Source organism: Vombatus ursinus, unplaced genomic scaffold (assembly GCF_900497805.2).
Source record: "Vombatus ursinus unplaced genomic scaffold, bare-nosed wombat genome assembly UNPS02014822.1, whole genome shotgun sequence".
Classification (NCBI taxonomy): domain Eukaryota; kingdom Metazoa; phylum Chordata; class Mammalia; order Diprotodontia; family Vombatidae; genus Vombatus; species Vombatus ursinus.
This window is the reverse complement of record NW_020954600.1, coordinates 13,298,100-13,317,129: the sequence shown is the minus strand read 5'-3', so window position 1 is coordinate 13,317,129 and position 19,030 is coordinate 13,298,100. Positions and strand designations below refer to the sequence as shown.

At 43.0% G+C, this 19,030-nt stretch overlaps 1 protein-coding gene across 4 annotated transcripts in view; it reads right to left on the bottom strand.

Moving 5' to 3' along the window:
* Window positions 1-7,065: 7,065 nt before the first annotated feature.
* The window catches only part of ELF5 (E74 like ETS transcription factor 5), a 77,260-nt gene continuing 65,295 nt past the window's right edge, over window positions 7,066-19,030 (bottom strand). For all 4 annotated transcript variants that reach the window (XM_027837898.1, XM_027837897.1, XM_027837899.1 and 1 more), the window contains 3 exons: window positions 11,321-11,389; window positions 9,504-9,699; window positions 7,066-9,057 (listed from right to left, as the gene is read on the bottom strand). In XM_027837898.1, the coding sequence (XP_027693699.1) occupies window positions 8,961-9,057; window positions 9,504-9,699; window positions 11,321-11,389 (362 nt within the window). In that variant the 3' untranslated portion in view covers window positions 7,066-8,960. The remainder of the gene's footprint in view (window positions 9,058-9,503; window positions 9,700-11,320; window positions 11,390-19,030) is intronic.

The following is a 19,030-nucleotide window of genomic DNA, read 5'->3' as shown; positions in this document are numbered from 1 at the left end:
GAAGTGAAGGTTAATACAGTGCTTTTTAAAAAGTGTGTTTGGTATTGACAGTTGATTTCATGTGAGGAAAATTATTTAGTGGAATTATCAATTTATCTGATAAAAATTATCTCATGAAATTAATGTTCTCATCTTACCTCATTGCCTCTTAAATAAAAAGTAGAATCATTTTTTGGATGGATGATTTAAAAATCAGTTTCTTTATAGGGAAAACATTTTCTGGAGCACCCTTTTCAGGAAATTATTCTGCCACCATCATGTGTGGTTCATTGTTTCTGCTTGGAAATTGTCACCTTCCATTCTTTTTTACCTTGAAATTATGTTTATATTAATGCAGTATTGATTTTTAAAAACAGATTGATTTGTAATCATATTTGCATTTTACAGTAAAATAATCTAGTTAAGAAAGCAAATGGTGTTTGGTTTCTTCTGGTGTGATTTAAGCGGACATTAAAACTTGGAAACTTCAGCCTGAGTCTTCAGTACCATTCACTAAGCATTTATTAAGTGCTTGCTGCATGCCAGGCAGCATGGTAGGTGCTGGGAACAATCTGGTCCCTGCGCTCAAGGACCTTACATTCCACCAAGGAGCTCCCTGTTTGGCTGATGGCCTCGTTAAGTCCCAGCCCCTGCCCCTCTAGCAGATCATGGGATCCCAGCTTTAGAACTGGCAAGGAACCTTGGTGAGCTGGTCCTCCCGCCTCATTGTACAGGTGTGAAGCCTGAGGCCAGAGAAGTGAAGAGTCTTGTTCAAGGCCACACAGCAGTGAAAGGCAGAGCTAGGATTTCAGTGATAGTGACAACAGCTGGCGTTTCCATAATGCCTCAGTGCTTGAATCATGCTCTGTGAGTGGGATCTCACTCCCTCACTCACTCAGGTACTATTCTCTAAAGTAACTTGTCCCTGATCAGAGAGCTGGTCAGAGTCTGAGGTGGGGTGAACTTGTGGCCCTCTAGGTCCTCAAGTGTAGCCCTTTGACCAAATCTAAACTTCACAGAACAAATCCCCTTAATAAAAGGATTTGTTCTGTAAAACTTGGACTCAGTGAAAAGGCTGCACCCAAGGACCTATAAGGCCACATGGGGCCTTGAGGTCTAAGGTTTCCTACCATCCCCACCCTCCCATCCCCCATCCACTGTCCCAAGTCTAGCTCTAATGACACTGTGGCCCCCTTGGGGCCTGATTTGAACCCAGATCTAGATTCCAGATCCAGCTTTGTACCATACCACATCAGACCAGAGGCATGGAAGGGCCCACTGACAAATGAGGGCGCACATCCTACCAGACAGCCTTGGGCCTGAGAGGAAGAAGGCTGCCGGCAGCTAGGAAATGGGGAAGTGATCCCTAGGTCAGTCTCTCAACAACCACCTTTTGGAAAAGTTTGGTCATTTCTTCTTCTGAATTAGGATTTTTGACTGGTTTTTCCTGTTCATCTTTTAAGACAGTAGTTTATTTCTTAAGTTATTTCTGCTTAGTCTACCTTAAAGTGACCCTATTCCCACCAGTTCTCTTCCCCGACCCTCAAGCCTCCCTCCCTTCCCCCACCCTTTGTTTTGGAGTTCCCTTTAACTTACTAATTCCTTTTTTTCCTTCCTTTAGTTCTTCCCCTTTATTTCCCTCTCAGTTAAGTGGTTAATTTTAAGTCCACCTGGGGCAGCCAGGTGGTGCAACGGATAGAGCTCAGGCCTTGGTGTCAGGAGGACCTGAGTTCAAAGCTACTAGCAGTGTGACCCTGGGCAAGTCACTTAACCTCGATTGCCTCACCAAAAAGGAAAAAAGGGGCAGCTCGGTGGTGCGGTAGATAGAACACCAGCCCTGAAGTCAGGAGGACCTGAGTTCAAATCCAGCCTCAGACCAAACACTTGACACCTACTAGCTGTGTGACCCTGGGCAAGTCACTTAACTCCAATTGCCTAAAAAAGGAAAAAAAATTAAATCCCTGCCCCTTCAAGTTCATTTCAGTTTTTTTTTTTAATTTTCCATGCCTTTTTCTAAAAAGGATGTCTTTACCTTGCTCTTTTCACAAGCTCTTTCCCAAACTTCTGTTCTTTGATTCCTGGTCTTGAGGCTCACTTACTCCTCTTTAGCCCCTTCGTGTTCCTCATCAGACTGATGCCCCTGAAGTGCCCATTTTGGATTTGCTCTTACTCTCTGCAGATCCTGCTCCCAGACCTTTGTCCCATCGTGCTTTACACTTAGAGGCAGCAGCTCCTAACAATGGTGGTGAGCATGGACGTTGTGCTCCGTGAAAGAAATTTCTATAGGTCCCCGATCACCAAGTCCAATTCTGCCTCTTCCCCCGTGGACAGTCGCTCAATAAAGTCACCACGTGCTGTGCTAAGCCCTGGGGAGATAAAGAAAGACAAAAGACAATCCCTGCTCTTGCGGGGCTCCTGATCCAATGGGCGGGCGAGCCGACGAGTGACAAGATGGAGACAGAGAATTAAAAACAACAGGGAAGGCGCCAGGATTGAGAGGGGTTGGGGAAGGCTTCCTGTGGAAGGTGCTAGTTTAGTTGGACTTGAAGGAAGCCGGGGAGGTCAGGAGGGAGAGCCTTGCAGGCCTGGGGGACCACCGAGGAGAACACCTGGAGTTGAGAGATAGAAGTGTCCTGTTTGAGGAACGGCAGAGACCAGTGTCACTGGATGGAAGAGTGTGAGAGGAGAAGGGGTGTAAGAAGATAGGGAATGTGGGGAGGGGCAGTTGTGAAGGACCTTGGGTATTAAACAGGATTTTATATTTGATCCTGGAGGTGATAAGATGCTGATTTCTCTCTTGAACCATTTGGGACCATCTTGCTATGGTTCATGCTCTCTTGAGGGCTGATGTTGTCCTCTGTCTCATCAGATATTGGTTCAGTTTCCTTTGTCTTGCAATATTTATTTAGTGACGGGCAGTTACTTGGTGACTTTCCTGTCTTTTATTTTAATAGCTTTCCTCCTGTTTTTTTCTGCTTGAGCTCTAGGTTCTTGACCGAATTTTCCTTCTCCTGAGATCTTTAGTAATTTTAGTTCTAGTCTTTTTTTCCCTTATTGTCCACTTTTTGACTCCTTCTCCCCAGGGGCTGAACCTCGAAGCTGCCTCATCCGTCTTTAGTGAATTTCTTTTAATCAGCCTTTGCCAGGCTCATCCTGGTTGGATGCCACTGCCCTCTGTCCTAGTTCACTAGTTCTCTAGTTCTTTGGCTGAATGCTACTGCCTTAGGTAGAGTATGCTCCTGCTTCCCTATACCTCCCCCTCTTCAGGTGGCTCTACAGAATCCAGATCTGCTGCTTGTTACCACAAAATGGTGGGATGAGGGCAGGGGGCTGGGTATTCAGGCAGAGACTTTAGTAGCAGTAAGGAAATTGCTGAGTGGACCCCAGAACACAAACCTTTCAATTAGGTTTGGTTTGGTACCCCAAACTTAGTTTGGTACCCAAGTATTGGTACCCAAATAGGCATGTTTTGTCCCAGGTCTAAATATACAAGTCCAAGTGGGGATTCTTCAGATATACGTGGCTCCTAAGAGGTCGGTTCTTTTGTGAATTGTCAGCAATGGCTTTTCCTTAGGATTGGCAGTCATATGCTAAGGCCATAATAATGTCATCCAGTCCCATTTATAGTTTCACCAAACACCAGCACACTCCTGGTCTGGCTTTTATCCTCTTTGACAGGACTAATCTAACACATAATGTAAGCAGATTGTGTCTCCTTGTATATTTGAAAAAATGCCTCAGGGAAGGAATGATTCAGGATCTCATAGTTGGAGGTGACCTCAAAGAACATCTGGTACATGAACAGGACTCCCTTCTCACACTTCCATAATAGCATCCATGGTTGTCTTGCCTTCATTGAAGACAGTTAGTCAAACTTCAATGGAAGGCTTTGTTCACATAGAATACCTTTCACTATAATCTGCTTTAACATTACTTTTTTGGGTTGCTGTATTACTCCACTCAATTGTATTGATTTTAGAATTTATTAAGATTCCCAGATCCTTTTTATTGTTTTCTAGCCAGACCTTGCCCATGTTATACTTGGGATATTGACCTGTTGTTGTCTTTATATTCAGTTTTACTTGCTTAAAGTGATGCTTGACATTTTTACCAATGGCTTAGATAAAGGTGTGAATGGCATACTTATCAAATGTACAGATAACAAAGCTAGGAAGGCTGACGAACTAGCCAATGGATGATGGTTGGGATCCAAAGAGATCTTGAAAGGCTTATAGATTGCGCCATTTTGAATAAAATGAAATGACAGATAAATGTAGTCTCACATTCAAATTTTAAAAATTAATTTCACAAGTACATGAAAAGGGACTTAGTGGACTATAACAGTATTAGTCAACATTGTGATTTGGAAGCTGAGAAAGGTGATAAAATTTAAATTTAGGCAGTGTTTTTGAAAGGCAGCATTGGGTAGTGTCCAGGACTAGGGACTTTGCCCTTGACAGATTACATAAGTACTGTATTCTTTTCTGGCACCACCATTTTGAAATGCCATTGGTGAACTGGGGAGCATCCCGATGAGAGCAACTGGAATTACAATGGGCCTTAGGGTCGTGCTACATGAAGACTGGTTGGAGGAACTAAGAACATTTAGCCTGAGGAAATCTCAGAGGGAAGAGGAAGGAAGCCTACTATATGCCAGGCACTATGCCTAGTGCTTTACAAATATTTCATTTGATCCTCACAACAACCTTGTGAAGTAGGTGCTATTATGATCCCCATTTTACAGATGAAGAAACTGAGGCAAAAAGAAGTTAAGCAACTTGTCCAAGGTCACATAGCCAGTAAATGTCTGAGTACAGATTTGAACTCCCGTCTTTCAGACTCTAAGCTTTGAGCTCTACCTACAGTATCACCTAGAACCTAGGTAGTGAGTTCCCTGTCAATGCTAGAATGCAAAGATAGGATAACTAGTTGGGTATGAATGCTAAATAGGGACTTTTTGTTTAGAACTTTTGAACAAGACTATTATGGGTTTTTAGCCTTGGGCTCATGAACACGTTTTAAAAAAATATTTTAGGGGCACCTAGATGGCGTGGGGCAGCAAGATGGTGCAGTGGATAGAGCACCGGCCCTGGATTCAGGAGCACCTGAGTTCAAATCTGGCCTCAGACACATAACTAGCTGTGTAACCCTGGGTGAGTCACTTAACCCCACTGCCTAACCAAATATATATATATACACACACATAATTTATTATTTAATTAAAAAAAACATTTCTTCCACCAAGCAAGGGCCACTGGGAGGGAGAAAGAAAGAAAGGGAGAAAGAAAGGGAGAAAGAAAGGGAGAAAGAAAGAGAGAGAGAAAGAAAGAAAGAAAGAAAGAAAGAAAGAAAAGAAAGAAAGAGAAAGAAAGAGAAAGAAAGAAAGAAAGAAAGAAAGAAAGAAAAAGAAGAAAGAAAGAAAGAAAGAAAGAAAGAAAGAGAAAGAAAGAAAGAAAGAAGGAAGAAAGAAAGAAAGAAAGAAAGAAAGGAAGGAAGGAAGGAAGGAAGGAAGGAAGGAAGGAAGGAAGGAAGGAAGGAAGGAAGGAAGGAAGGAAGGAAAGAAAGAAAGAAAGAAAGAAAGAAAGAAAGAAAGAAAGAAAGAAAGAAAGAAAGAAAGAAAGAAAGAAAGAAAGAAAGAAAGAAAGAAAGGAAGTCTTGTGCATGGAGATTCTAACAGGTCCAGAGATCATGGTGCCAAGCGGGCTGATGAATAAGCTTCAGCAGGAGTTGGAGAGGTGAGTGAAAAGACAGAGGCTGCCGGGTCAGAAGTTGCATTGCTGTGGAAGTGGTAAGGCTGCAGACAAAGGGTGGGCACCTAGCAGGGCATTCAGAGGGCTGACTTGCCTGTTGGGTAGCATGAATATGATACAGTATATAATATATAAAACATAACATATATTATATATAATATTATTGCATATTATAGATTGTATTATAAGAATTTACCTAATACTACTATATAATTATATATTCTTAAATATTACATATTATATATTACATAATACTATTATATATTACATAATACTATTATGTAATTATGTATTGTATAATACTATTATTATAATACAATATATAATGTAGATATAATAAAAGATGTATCCTATAATATATAATTTTATATACAGGATATATATAATTATATATAATATGTAACTATATATCCTATATGTAATTATAATATATAATACAGAATTGTAAATATATGTTATCTGGTCCACCCAACAGTATTGCTCTGAGAAGGGCTCCGTGGTCTCCCGCAGATGCCGGTGGGGGTGTGGGGTTTCTGTAACACACGAAAGGCTGAGGACCCCGAGTTAGTCCCTTCATTTTTCAGATGAGGTCACTGAGCCCAGAGAGGTGATAGGATCACAGTTAGTGTTAGTAGGAATCTCAGAGGTCATCTACTCCGACCCCCTAATTTTACATTTGAGGAAACTGAGGCAGGAGGAGGGAGGGTAATGTCCCCCACACATCCCCAGAACTTCCTGATTATTAGAGCTGTCTTGGGTGGTGCAGGTCGCCTCAGGAGTTGGTGAGGTTTCTCCTTACGGAAGGTCTTAAAACAAAGGCTGGAGGGTCATTTGGTAGTCCATTGTAGTCAGTGGGTCAGTCAACGCTCATTTATTAAATCCTTCCCGGGTACTGTGCCAGGTCTCCTGGGCTAATAGTTATCAAAGGGATTATGGTTTAGGTGCAGGTTGGATTAGTTAGATCTGAGCCTCTGCGGCCTCACCCATTCCTTCCACCAGCCTGCCTGAGCTTTACCTGTTCTTTAATTTGAAAAAAATGTGAAGGTAGCTGGAACAAATACTTCTGTTGCCATTTTCCTTTCATTTCATATTCCCTATGAAATCTTTAACTCTCTAGGACTCTGAGTTAGGATAGATGAAGTGCTTCACTTAGAGCTCTGAACATGGATGAAATCTCAGGTTGAGATAAAAGAAAAAGAAGAAGAAAAATCCCCAACAATTATTAAATGCAGTATTTAAACACAAAACAATGATATTAAACTATAGTCCTTAAAAAGTTTTCAAAATCCATCATAAGTTTGACGTATTACTTTTGAGAGCAACTCAACAGAAACAATTTTCAATTAAATATTTTATTCACATTGTCTACAAACTGTATCCACCTGGGAAAAAATGAATCCAAAAATAGATTATTTTACAGTTATTCACATTCTTCTTTTAAACATATTAGTTTCTGAGGTTAACCTTTTGACCACAGTGGTTTTCGACATACCGTCACGGCTGTGAGATGTCTCCCTCCTTCGGCTTGGGTAACCAGAAGGCGAGGTAACAAACCACTCAGCTGTGGGTCACTGATGGTGAGTGAGAATCTGTCAGTGCAGACTTGACCTCACGGAAGTTTGGTGACAACAGTATTCCTTCACTTTCACTATTTTTGATATGGCGATCTGGACTTCTGAGATGGTGGGGGAGGGAGGTGACTCAGGTAGTTAAACCAAATAAAACTGGTTGACCATTTGATTGCCTCTTAATTGATAGGACTTTTCCTGTTATGAAAAGGTTTGATGTTTTTGCTACAAAAACATTCAAAGAGAGAGTTTTCCCTTTCAGCACTTGAGATCTCCCAGTTTGATTGTTGTAGGGACAACAATGATATTTGGTAGGGGGGAGGATGGGAAACAAGTGTTTTTCAGTTCATTAACCCCTTGCATAACCTAGTTCCTCTCCTAGGCGAAATTGGAGAGGAGAAGGAGAAATCTAAGCAACAAATATTAATGAAGCAAATTGCAAAGGTCTAATATGCTCAGAAAGATGCTTAAAAGTTTACTCGATGACTGGAATGATGATTGAGAACCCTACTGACCATCTATGCTAAATTTAGTTTGTGTCCTGGATTCGTGGCTAAAGCTGAATTTTTGTAAAATTTATTTTTCAGATAGGAAAATTATCTGACATAATAATAAAAGCTGATGTTCACATACCACTTTGAGGTGACAAAGTACTTTATCTGCACAAACCCATTGGGTCCTCACAACAACCCTGTGAGGTAGGCAGGCAAGGTCTGACAATCCACATTTTACAGATGAGGAAACTGAGGCTCAGAGAAGTATGATATGGCCCCACATCTCACAGATAAGAAGTGGTCAAGTCTTCTGACTTGTCTTTCCATCAAGTTATTCTGATTTAGAGCACTGTCCAACTGACTTCAATCACTGAAAATTTAAACTAAATCGCTCTCACCTGTTGTTCATTGTCATTGAATTAGATTATAAATTCTTTGGGATCTGCCTGGGAGCTATCAGTGAAACCTCCCGAAGAGGAGCATTAATTAAGTAAGTAAGTGGCCAGGGGCTAAATCTAACTAGGAATTTTTGTAATAGGGTGAGGTGGAGGAAAGAGCTCCCTAGGGGTACAGCTGCCAGGAGGGAAGGAGTGTGCATTGCTAAAAGACTGGCCATTGCTAAGGAGAGGGGAGCGATGAGGAAGGCTGCAGAATGGGGCGGATTCTTGGGGAGTAAACGTTTTAGGATGAGGCCATTATTGAGACCGGGTGGGGAGGAGCCCACTTGGGGTATGGCCAACTCCTCCGTGTGGGGAGGTTAGCACTTTCAGTCCCTTAGAAATTTCAGCAGCCTGGGCAAAAATCCCTGACTACCCCCCCCCCCCAGTTGGGGCTTTGAGCCAGACGTCCCAGTTGTCTTTCTTGCTCTGAAGAATCTTGATAGTTAAAAATGGTGCTTGATTGAGCCACAGGAATCAACTCTTGCAAAATAAATTTATACTCCCCCAAATCATCCCTCCCCTTCGAATTAGATTTCAAATAGCCTAGTGGCTATAACTCAAAACAGTCAATAACCTGTCAATCCAGAGGGAAACTGTACTATGGAGAAATTTCAGCAGAATGTATTCAGGTAAAAAAAAAAGAGAGAGAGAGACTTTCGGATGGCTGTCACAAGATGATTTTTTTAAAGGGGGACAAATCCATAAAGTGAGACGGATGAATGAAGCCGGTCATAGCTTGTCTTCCTGCCAACCGTGTGCATTTTTCCCAAATTTGTACACTAACCTTCTGTCCACCCGTTCCAAAATTCCTGTTTTGTAGTAGTATCTGGGGGGAAAAAAACAACAGAAGGATAACTGGCGAGAGTCACACCGGAGGCAAAAAACCACCTGTCGGGCAACATTCCCAAGGCTGGGCCTCTCTGATGGGGCAACTTTATTTAGATTTCATCAATGTTTTCTTACCCTGTACTTGGCTTACACAGAAAACCTTCCCAGATCCCGGTGTAATTGAACTGCCTTCTCCTAGGTCACAAATGTGTGTATAAGTCCAAGTCTGGCTCCATTCAAAGAAATCTTTTCCCTAAAGGCTCCCAAGAATGAGAAGCCAGGAGCGTCCTTTTCCAAGCCCCTAATCTACCTGCCACCAAAAAAGCCAGAAGCTGGGTCTCATGACCTTTCCATTCACCAAGTGAAAATGCCAGGAAAACAAAGTCATTCCCAGCTTTATGGAACTGTGCCTGAGGGGAGCGATGCGGCAGGATATTAACTTACCTCAGGGCTCTGCTCAACTTTTCATAGGTCATCCGATCATTTTTCTTCCTTTGTCCCCACATCTTGGCCAGGGCTTCTGATTTCACCACCCGAAAAATGCCCTGTTCCCGATCCTCCCATTCCAAAATGCCACAGTTCTCTTCAGGAGACAGGAGGAGGTCTCTCACAAATTCCCACAGATGAGAACTCTGGAGGCCTTTGGGAGAGGGGAAAGGCAGAAAAGGTAGACCCTCAATACTCCAGGGGATCTGTGAGTTTGTTGATGGGGGAGTTCCCTCCCAAGGGGCCCATCCTGTGCCATGCTTGTCTATGGCTTCCCATCAGTTTGACACTGAGGGCCACCCAAAGCCTTCCTTGATGTCTCCCAGCGTTGCTTTTAATCTCCCTCCAGTCTACCTTCCAACCAGCCGCCAAAGTGATTTTCCCAAAGCTCAGGTCTGACCATGTCACCCCCTACTCAGTAAACTCCGGTGGCTTCTTTTCTGTTTGTCAGTCCAAGGCCTTCAGAAGCTGGCCCCTCCTTACCTTCCTCACACCTTACTGCCCCAACCCTCACAATCTATGATGCAGAAATGCTGACCTTCCTTCTGCTCCTTAAGCCCCACACTTCCCTCTCTAATAGGAGGCTTTTTCACTGGCTGTGGCTCCAGGCCGGAATGCTCTTTACTTCCTTCAAGGCTCGGCTCTAATCCTACCCCTTCTGAGGAAGGCCTTTTCTGGTCCTTAGCACCACGGCTGCCTTTCTTCTGATACTACTGTCTGTTTACACTTTATGTGGTGTGTAGGTACATAGTTATTTTCATGTTGTCTCTGCCGTTAGCATGTGAGCTGCTTGAGGGGAGGGACCGGATCTTTGCCTTTCTTTGTTTCTTAGGGTCTTAGCGTAGCACCTGGCCTATATAAGTGCCTACTAAATGCTTGTTGAGTGACTGATAAGTGGTGTGCTCTGCCTACTTTTCATCTCTCACTGTGATACCAGCCCACCTTTTCTTATCATACGATTCCTGGATAGCATATATGTGCCGAAGACATACTGGAGGAAGGGGAGAGGTATGCTTTTAAATTTGATTGGAAAACTCCCCTGAGGAATCCCCTTTAAAAAGAGATGGCCTTCAGAGTTCTCTGTAACCAGCATGGCTTTAGGGAGCCAGCACCTTAGACCTTAAAGAGCATGGGCTGGATTTGAAGAAAGATGACTTGGGTTTGCATGCTATTTACCAGTTGTGTGACTGGATGAGTTATTCATCTCAGGAGCACTGATTTAGATCTGGAAGGAACCTTAGAAGCCATCTAGTCCAACCCCCTCATGCTTTCAAATGAGGAAACCGAGGCCCAGAGATTTGAAGTGACTTCTAGTCATCTCTACCCATTGCTGGCCAACTGTCATGCAAATGACAGGCAAGCTCACCTGGCTGATGGAGCAGGGCGCCTCGAGGGTGCTGTGCAAGGCAAACCACTGCCAACACCTTGACCATTACCTCCTGATTCCAAATCCAGGCCTCTTTCCACCATGTTTTCACTGACCCACGTAATGCTCGAGTTGGAAGGGACCTCTGACGCCATCTTGTCCAACCCATCCAAGTCATTCAGCCTGTGCTTGAACAGCTCCAGGAATGGGAAAATTCACTATCTCCCAGGGCAGCCCAGGTCCCTTTGGGAGAGCTCTTCTAGTTGCAAGGTTTTTCCTTATACCAAGCCTAACTTGACACCTGTGGACATCTGAACTCCTGTGAAGCTACAGTGTAACATCAAGTGGATTGAGGATATTCCCTTTCCTTATGAAGCTTCCATTCTAGAGGAATTTCTAATGAACTTACTTGATCTGCCATGGTTATGGCTCTCTTGACTTTTTATGCTTCCAGCTTTCAAACACGATGAGTCAGTGGCTGAAACCAAAGCCAAGAGGCGAGTGTTAGGAAACGCTGGAGAGAGAAAGGACCTGGGATCGAGGGGTTCACTACTAGATTGCAGATCTGGGAAAGAGCAAAGCTCTGTTCAGGCCTGCTTAACCCACTGTTGCCTCCGTGCAACGACTCCTATTGTCCCTAGGAGATTGGGACTGAGAACCAAGGGTGGGAGAAGCAGAAGAAAGGATGAAAAGGAGGATATTGGGGGAGGTTTGTTTCTGTTTCTTACAGGGCTAAGAAGGACCTTTGGAAAACCTTTCAAGTAAGGCCCTGGGGAATTTCTAAGGCCTGGTGAAAAATTTTCTATAGTTTAGTGCTGGTCCTTGGTGGGGCCAAGTATTTTTTGAGGTTCTGCGGGATGGGGTGGGGGCGGGACTACAAAGAAGATACAATCCTTTGCCCTCGAGGGGCTTACAGTCTTTGAGGAGGCCTGACATAAAAGCAAGAGATGCTTAATAACTTCTGTACAATAATAATAGAGTGGGTCTCAGGGAATGGACTCCTCATTCCTCACTATCTCTCACCCCGCCCCCGCATATCTAAGCTGCAGTCAGTCTATCCATTTCGCCTTGGCAATATCTCTCCAATTTACCCCTTTCTCTCCTCTGACACCACTTTCACCTGGGTGCCGCCCTCATCCCCTCAAGCCTGGATTACTGCAATAGCCCCTGGTAGATCAACCTATTACTGCAATAGCCCCCCGTGGGTCAACCTCTCTCCCCATTCCAATCCATCCTCCATTGAGCAACTAAACTGATTTTCCTAAAGTGCAGATCTGACCGAGTCACCCCCTACTCAATAATTTCTAGCAGCTCCCCTATTGCCTCCAGAATCAAACCCACAAAATCCTCTGTTTGCCGTTCAGAGCCCTTGGTAGCCCAGCCCACTCCTGGAACCTTTTCAGTCTTCCTGCACTTTGCTCCCCAACACGTACTCTTCCATCCAGTGACACTGGCCCCCTGGTTATTCGTTGAGCAAGATGCTCCATCTCTCATCTCTGGGCATTGTCTCTGGCTGTCCCCCATGCCTGGAGACCTCTCCCTGCTCATTCTCCTCCTTTTATCTTTTCTGACTTCTTTCAAGGCCCAATTAAAATTCCACCTTCAATAGGAAACCTCTTAATTATTTTTTTTCCCTTGTACATAGCTTGTTTGTACATATCTGTCTCTATAACCCCTTAGATTCCTCTGAGGGCAAGGACTGTCTTTTGCCTTTCTGGCACATAGTGGGCACTTAATAAATGTTTATTAACTGACTGCCAGGAGATGATTCAATGCCAAATGACTGATAAAGAAGATAAGAGCTAGAACATGAACTAAGATAGGGGGTGGGGATAGCACCTGATATTTTACCGGTATGGGAAATTCCAGGTGAGAAAACCCTCTTTGCCAATACAGATCAGGGGAAAGGGACTTCACTAAGCATTTCTATAGCACCTACTAAGTGCCAGGCACTGTGCTAAGCACTTTACAAGTATTATCTCATTTGACCCTCACAACATCCCAGGGAGGTAGGTGCTGTTATCTCCCTTTTACAACTGAGGAGACTGAGGCAAACAAAGATCAAGTCACTTGCTCAGGATCACATAGTAAGTGTCTAAGGCTAGATTTGAACTGGGGTCTTCCTGACTCCAGGCCCAGTGCTCTATTCACTAAATGATTTTTCCCCCCTGGAGTCACACAAGACTGGCTCTCTGACTACTCACTCTTCCACACTGTCCCCAAACGTGATTTTTCAGGAAGCTCTGCTTCAGCTTTTGAGTACAACCTGGTTCTCTTTCCCCCTTGGAGGGTGACCTGAAAGTAGACCGCAGTGTAGGGGAAGACGGGCAGGAAGCCACAGGGAGCTAAGGAAGGGTTCCTGGCTCCCTAATAGAGAATAAATAAATTATATAAAAATTAATAAAAGGATTTGTTCTGTGAAGTTTGTATTCAAAGGGCTGCCCTTGAGGACCTAGAGGGCCACATGTGGCCTTGAGGCCCCAGGTTCCCCACCCCTGGAGTACTTGCTTCAGTGACAGAGGTCCCAACTTTTCTATGCTTAAGAAATGGATGGTCATTAAGAGTTATGGTGGATGATAAAGTCCTTACCCTCGAACCCCAACTGCCTCACTTAAACCCAATTCAGGCACGAGTCAAGGCATCACCCTGTGATTTCATCCACCTTCTTTGAAAAGGAAGGACAAATAGCAACAGCTTTAGAGCCAGCAACCTGGTAAGTAGCCAAGCTTGGCTTGACCACTTATCTTTGTAAACCCAGTGATTAACACAGCGCTTGGCACCAAGTAGCTGCATAATAATTACTTGCTGAACTGAAATGCCTGGTCTTGAGATAACATATATACATACTGGTTAGGTTAGTTATGGAGTGAAACAATACAAATAACTCACATTTATATATTATTGCTTTATAGTCAAGCGTGAAATTATGAGGGAGAAATAGAATAAAACATTTGATAATATATGTGTGTGTGTGTGTATATACATATATATGAAGATGGGTGGGTTGTAAGGCAAGAGCCAGTGATGACTGATGGGCAGGCACTCCATCAGATGTGTGTGTGTATATAATATGTAAATGTAAAATATATAAAATAATATAAATACACATAAAAGAAGATGGGTCGGTTGTAAGGTAAGAGCCATGGATGACTGATGAGCACTCCATCAGAAGTGTGTGTGTGTATATAATATATATATATAAAATAATACAAATACATATAAAAATATGGGTTGTAAGGCAACAGCCAGTGATGACTGATGGGCACTCCATGCACTACATTGTTATTTTCATGATTGGGAAACTAGGTGGTACAATAGATAGAGTACTGGGCCTGGAGTTCAAATCTAGTCTTAGACCCATGCTAGTTGTATGACCCTGGGCAAATCCTTTAACTTCTGTTTGCCTGTTTCCTCAGCTGAAATAAGGATGATAACACCTACCTCCCAGGGTTATTGTGAAGATCAAATGATAATAATTGTAAAGCACTTAGCCCAGTGCCTGGCACACATGAAGTGTTGTGTGAATGTTTGCTATTTTCATTACCATTATTGTTATGATGATTTCAGGAGAAAGTTGGCAAGACCTGTAGCCCCTTCTCTGTGGTCAGAGCTCCTTGAGTACAACCTAGTCACCCGCCCCCCATTTTACAGATGAGGAAACTGAGACCTTCTGCAATAACCTCTAATTTTCCCTGTATGTAGCTTGTCTATATGTAAAAATCTGCATGTTGTCTCGCACATTAGAATGTAAGCAACTGGAGGACAAGGATTCTTTCTTTCTTTCTCTCTCTTTCTTTCTTCCTTTCTCTCTCTCTCTCTTTCTCTCTCTTTTCTTTCTTTCTCTTTCTTTCTTTCTTTCTTTCTTCCTTTCTTTCTTTCTTTCTTTCTCCAATCATTTAGTACATACAGTAAGATGACTGCACATATATAATCGATAGCAAATGGCTTGCCTTCTCAAGGAGGGAGGGTAGAGGGAGGGAGAGAGAATTTAGAACTCTTAAAGAATATTAAAAAAATGTTTTTACATGTAATTTAGGAAAAAATAAAATAGGATTTAATAGCACATATAGTAAGTACTTAATATGTGCTTGTTGAATGATTAACAGACCCAGAGAGGTTGGATGACATGCTGAGGGTCATAGAGGAGGGCACATCAGGGGTGGCTGCTCTTTCCATCGGTGCTTCCTACCCAAGCTCACAGGGTGAGCCTGTAGGGAGGGGCTGTGATCTGCATTGTTGCAGGGAGCTCTCACATCCCATTAGAAAGTAGAAAGTATTAGAAGTATAAAGAGTGATCATCAAAATTGTGAAGGGAATAAAGAGGAGACAGAGAAGAAGACGCAGGACAGAGCTTTGGCTGCACGAGTGTGGCCGCAGGAGGTGAAAGCAGATGGCAGGCACTGAGGGAAAGTGCCTAAAGGCCAGCCAGCCGTCCTCAGATCCAAAGTCTTACTCCTTTGTTTGATGCAAAGTTACACTTCACCAGGCCAGAGCCAGGCTTCGTGGCTGACCTATCTGTTGTCTGATCTTTTAATAAGAGAGAAAAACAGTTCAACCGTAAAGATAAACAAAGGTCAATGATTAACCTGTGGGCAGACAATAAGTTATGCTGACTTGCCAGTAAGAGAAACAAGTTTTTAAAAACTTCAAATACTTCAATTATTTTCTCAAAGATGAATACATAAATATATATGTACATATATATATATCCCATATTGTATACACGTGTGTTTGTGTATAAATATATAAAATATATGAATGAGATAATGAGCATTTATTAAATATTTACTATGTGCCAGGCACTGTGCTAAGTGCTTTACAAATATTATCTCATTTGATACTCACTAAAACTCTGGAAGGTAGGTGCTATTATCCCCATTTCAGCCTAGGAGACTGAGGTAAACAAAGCGCAAGTGACTTGCCCAGGGTTACACAGCTGTGTTTGAAATCCAGTCTTCCTGATTTCAGGCCCAGCCCTTTATCAGCTGTGCCACCCAGATGCCTTGTGTCTGTTTGTATGCATACATATGCAGCCATCTATGTGTTGTTGAGTTGTTTTCTACTCTTGTACAACTCTTTGTGAGCCTAATTGGGGTTTTCTTGGCAGAGATACTGGAATGGTTTGCCATTTCCTTCTCCAGATCATTTTACAGATGAGGCAACTGAGGCAAGAAGGGTGAAGTGACCTGCACAGGGTCACACAGCTAGTAAGTATCCAAGGCTGGATTTGAACTTGGGAAAATAAGTCTTCCTGGCTCCAGGCTGGCCCTCTATCCTCTGCATCACCTGTGCGTGTATATATACACTCATACACACAATGTAATAGACCTAACAACAACAATTATTATCATTACTACAACTGTTTTTTGGTTGGCAAAGCGCTTCCTTCACAGCAACCCCATGAGGGAGGTGAAGATAATTGGGAGCATTTTTATAGCACTTCAAGGTATTTAAAGTGCTTTGCATGTATTATCTCATTCTACCCCTTACAAAACCCATAAGGTATTATGATTCCTATTTTTTATCCTGTTTATATCTTTGTTTTCAAGTTGTCTCTCCCATTAGACTGTAAGCTCCTTGAGGGCAGGGGCTGTCTTTTGTCTTTCTTTGCATCCCTAACACTTAGCACAGTGTCCGGAGTATAGTAGGTGCTTAATAAATGCTCATTCCTTCATATATATTTATGTGCACATATATATACACACATATACATGTGTATACATGTGTGCATATATGCTTATGGACTATGACTGTTTTAGAAATGAGGCACTGAGGCACAGAAGTTACGTGATTTGACCAAGGTCCCACACCTAGTAGGATCAAAGATGGGATTTGAAGTTAGCTCTTCTGACTCCAAATCCAGTACTCGGTAGCCAATTAATCTGCTTATTTTAGGCAATGCAAGAATTCTCATCCCAATACTACAGATGAAGAAACTGAGGCTTTTAGAGATGGAATGATTTGTTTAAATTCCCACAACTAAGTAAGTGTCGAACCAGTCCCTCCCCCTTTCCACACGGTGGCTCTGATTATCACTTGGGCCAGTGTTTTTCTGTTCTGATCCTAGTTTAAGCCAATCTACAGTGAATTCTATAGTGGTGGTTTGAGAGAAAGCATGGGGTCTATTTAGAACCGCTGCCTTACTTGGTGATAGAAAGAGGCCTGCATTGGCCTGAGACTGGTTGAAGGCAACCAAAGTGACCTGAATCCAATCTAGTCCTTAGTACAGCACCTGACACATAGTAGGTGCTTAGTAAATGTTTGTTGATTGATCTTGTGCTCTCCTGATTACAGCCTTTCCCAGTCCCCATTGCCCCTGTGATACCCATCCCTGCCACTCCAGGCCAATCTAGAATCTGGTCTAGAATATACTATTCTCCATCCTGTGATGTTATGGGCTCTCCTATTTGGAAAGGCCCTCAAAGGTCATCTAGTACAACCCATGTCTAAGCAGGGCTCCCCTCTATACCATCCCAATACTTGGGCATCCAGCCCCTGTTTGAAGACTTCTGTGACCTCCATGACCTCCAGCCCATTCCACTTTTGGACAGCTCTAATGGGTAGCAAGTTTTTCTTTCTTACTCTGAGCCAACATCAACCTCTCTGTTAACTCCAAACAGAATAAACATATCCTTTCTTCCAATATTAGAAATGTCTGAGGCCGAATTTGAACTCAGGTCTCCTTGACTATATAGGCCCTGCATTCTATCCAGTGAGCCAAGTAGCTGCCTCCAAATATAAATGCTATTATTATTGACTTCTATGTAGTTTATGTATGTATATGTGTCCATGCTATTTCTGTCCATTGAATGTAAGCTCCTTGAGGGCAAGCATAGTTCCATTTTTTGTCTTTGTACTCCAAGCCTGGGAAAGACCTTAGTTTAAAAGGGCCAAGGTCTCACACTGTATCCAGGGCCATCCCCAATCGTCCTGTTCTGTATCTTACCCATGGACCAAGATGGCTCTGGAGGAGAGAGTGAGGCTGGTGACTTTGCACACCCTGCCTCACTTAAATCCAATTCACTTCCAAGTCATGACATCACCTTCCCCATCAGGGTCGTCTTTGAGAACAAAGGACAAACAACAAGTCCAAACACCTGCACGATGCCTGGCACCTACAGTAGTAGGTACTTAACAAATGCTTGGTGACCGATGGCCCTCTGGTTTGCCCCCACTGCTGCCTGCCTTGTCTTACTTACTTTGGTGCTGGAGCTCCCGGGGGAAAATGGAACCTCCTTGAAGGTGTTTTTATTTTTGTGTCCCTAGTAACTTAAACAGAGCCTTTCACATTCCAAGAGCTTACTCAATACCTGTTGAATTTAAAGATGGCGTTTCTAGGTCAGGAATGATAATAAGGTCTGATGGTAGGCTGTGGAATGCCTGGAAGCCAGAAGCTGCCATGCAGAAAGCAATTGTATTGGGGCCCTATCACGTGGCAGGGAAACAATGCCCAAGACTGTATTATTGGGTCAGATATGTGGATATAGTGCTGAACTTGGAGTCTAGAAGACCTGAGTTCAAATCCTACCTCAGTCACTCACTAACTGTGTGATCCTGGGCAAGTCACTCTAACCTCTATTTGCCTCAGTTTCCTCATCTGTAAAATGGGGACAATAACCTACTTTCTAGGTTTGTAGTGAGGCTCAAATGAAATAGCAAATGTAAAATGCTTTGCAAACCTTAAAAAGCTCTATATAAATCCTGTTATTATCATTATTACTGTGGGTACGCAGAGATGAGAAGGAATGGCTCTCTCCTCTGAGATCCTTTCATGCCAGAGCCAAGCCTCCCTTTCCTCCCCAGACATGCATTGCTTCCCCTCCCCAAGTTTACCTTCCTGGTCACTTCCTGGCTATCTATACTCCATATGCCCCTTGTGTTTCCCTCTTCCTTTTCTAACTCCTCTTTATGTGTTGTCTTACTCACTTAGAATATAAGCTTCTTGAGGGCAGATACTGTCTTGCTTACTTGTACTTGTATACTTATCCTTAGCACTTAGTTCCTATGTTTAGTATGTGCTTAAAAATGTGCTTTCCCCGGCTTCTCTCTCTCTCTCTCTCTCTCTCTCTCTCTCTGTCTCTCTCTCTGTCTCTCTCTCTCTCTTCCTATCTGTCCATGC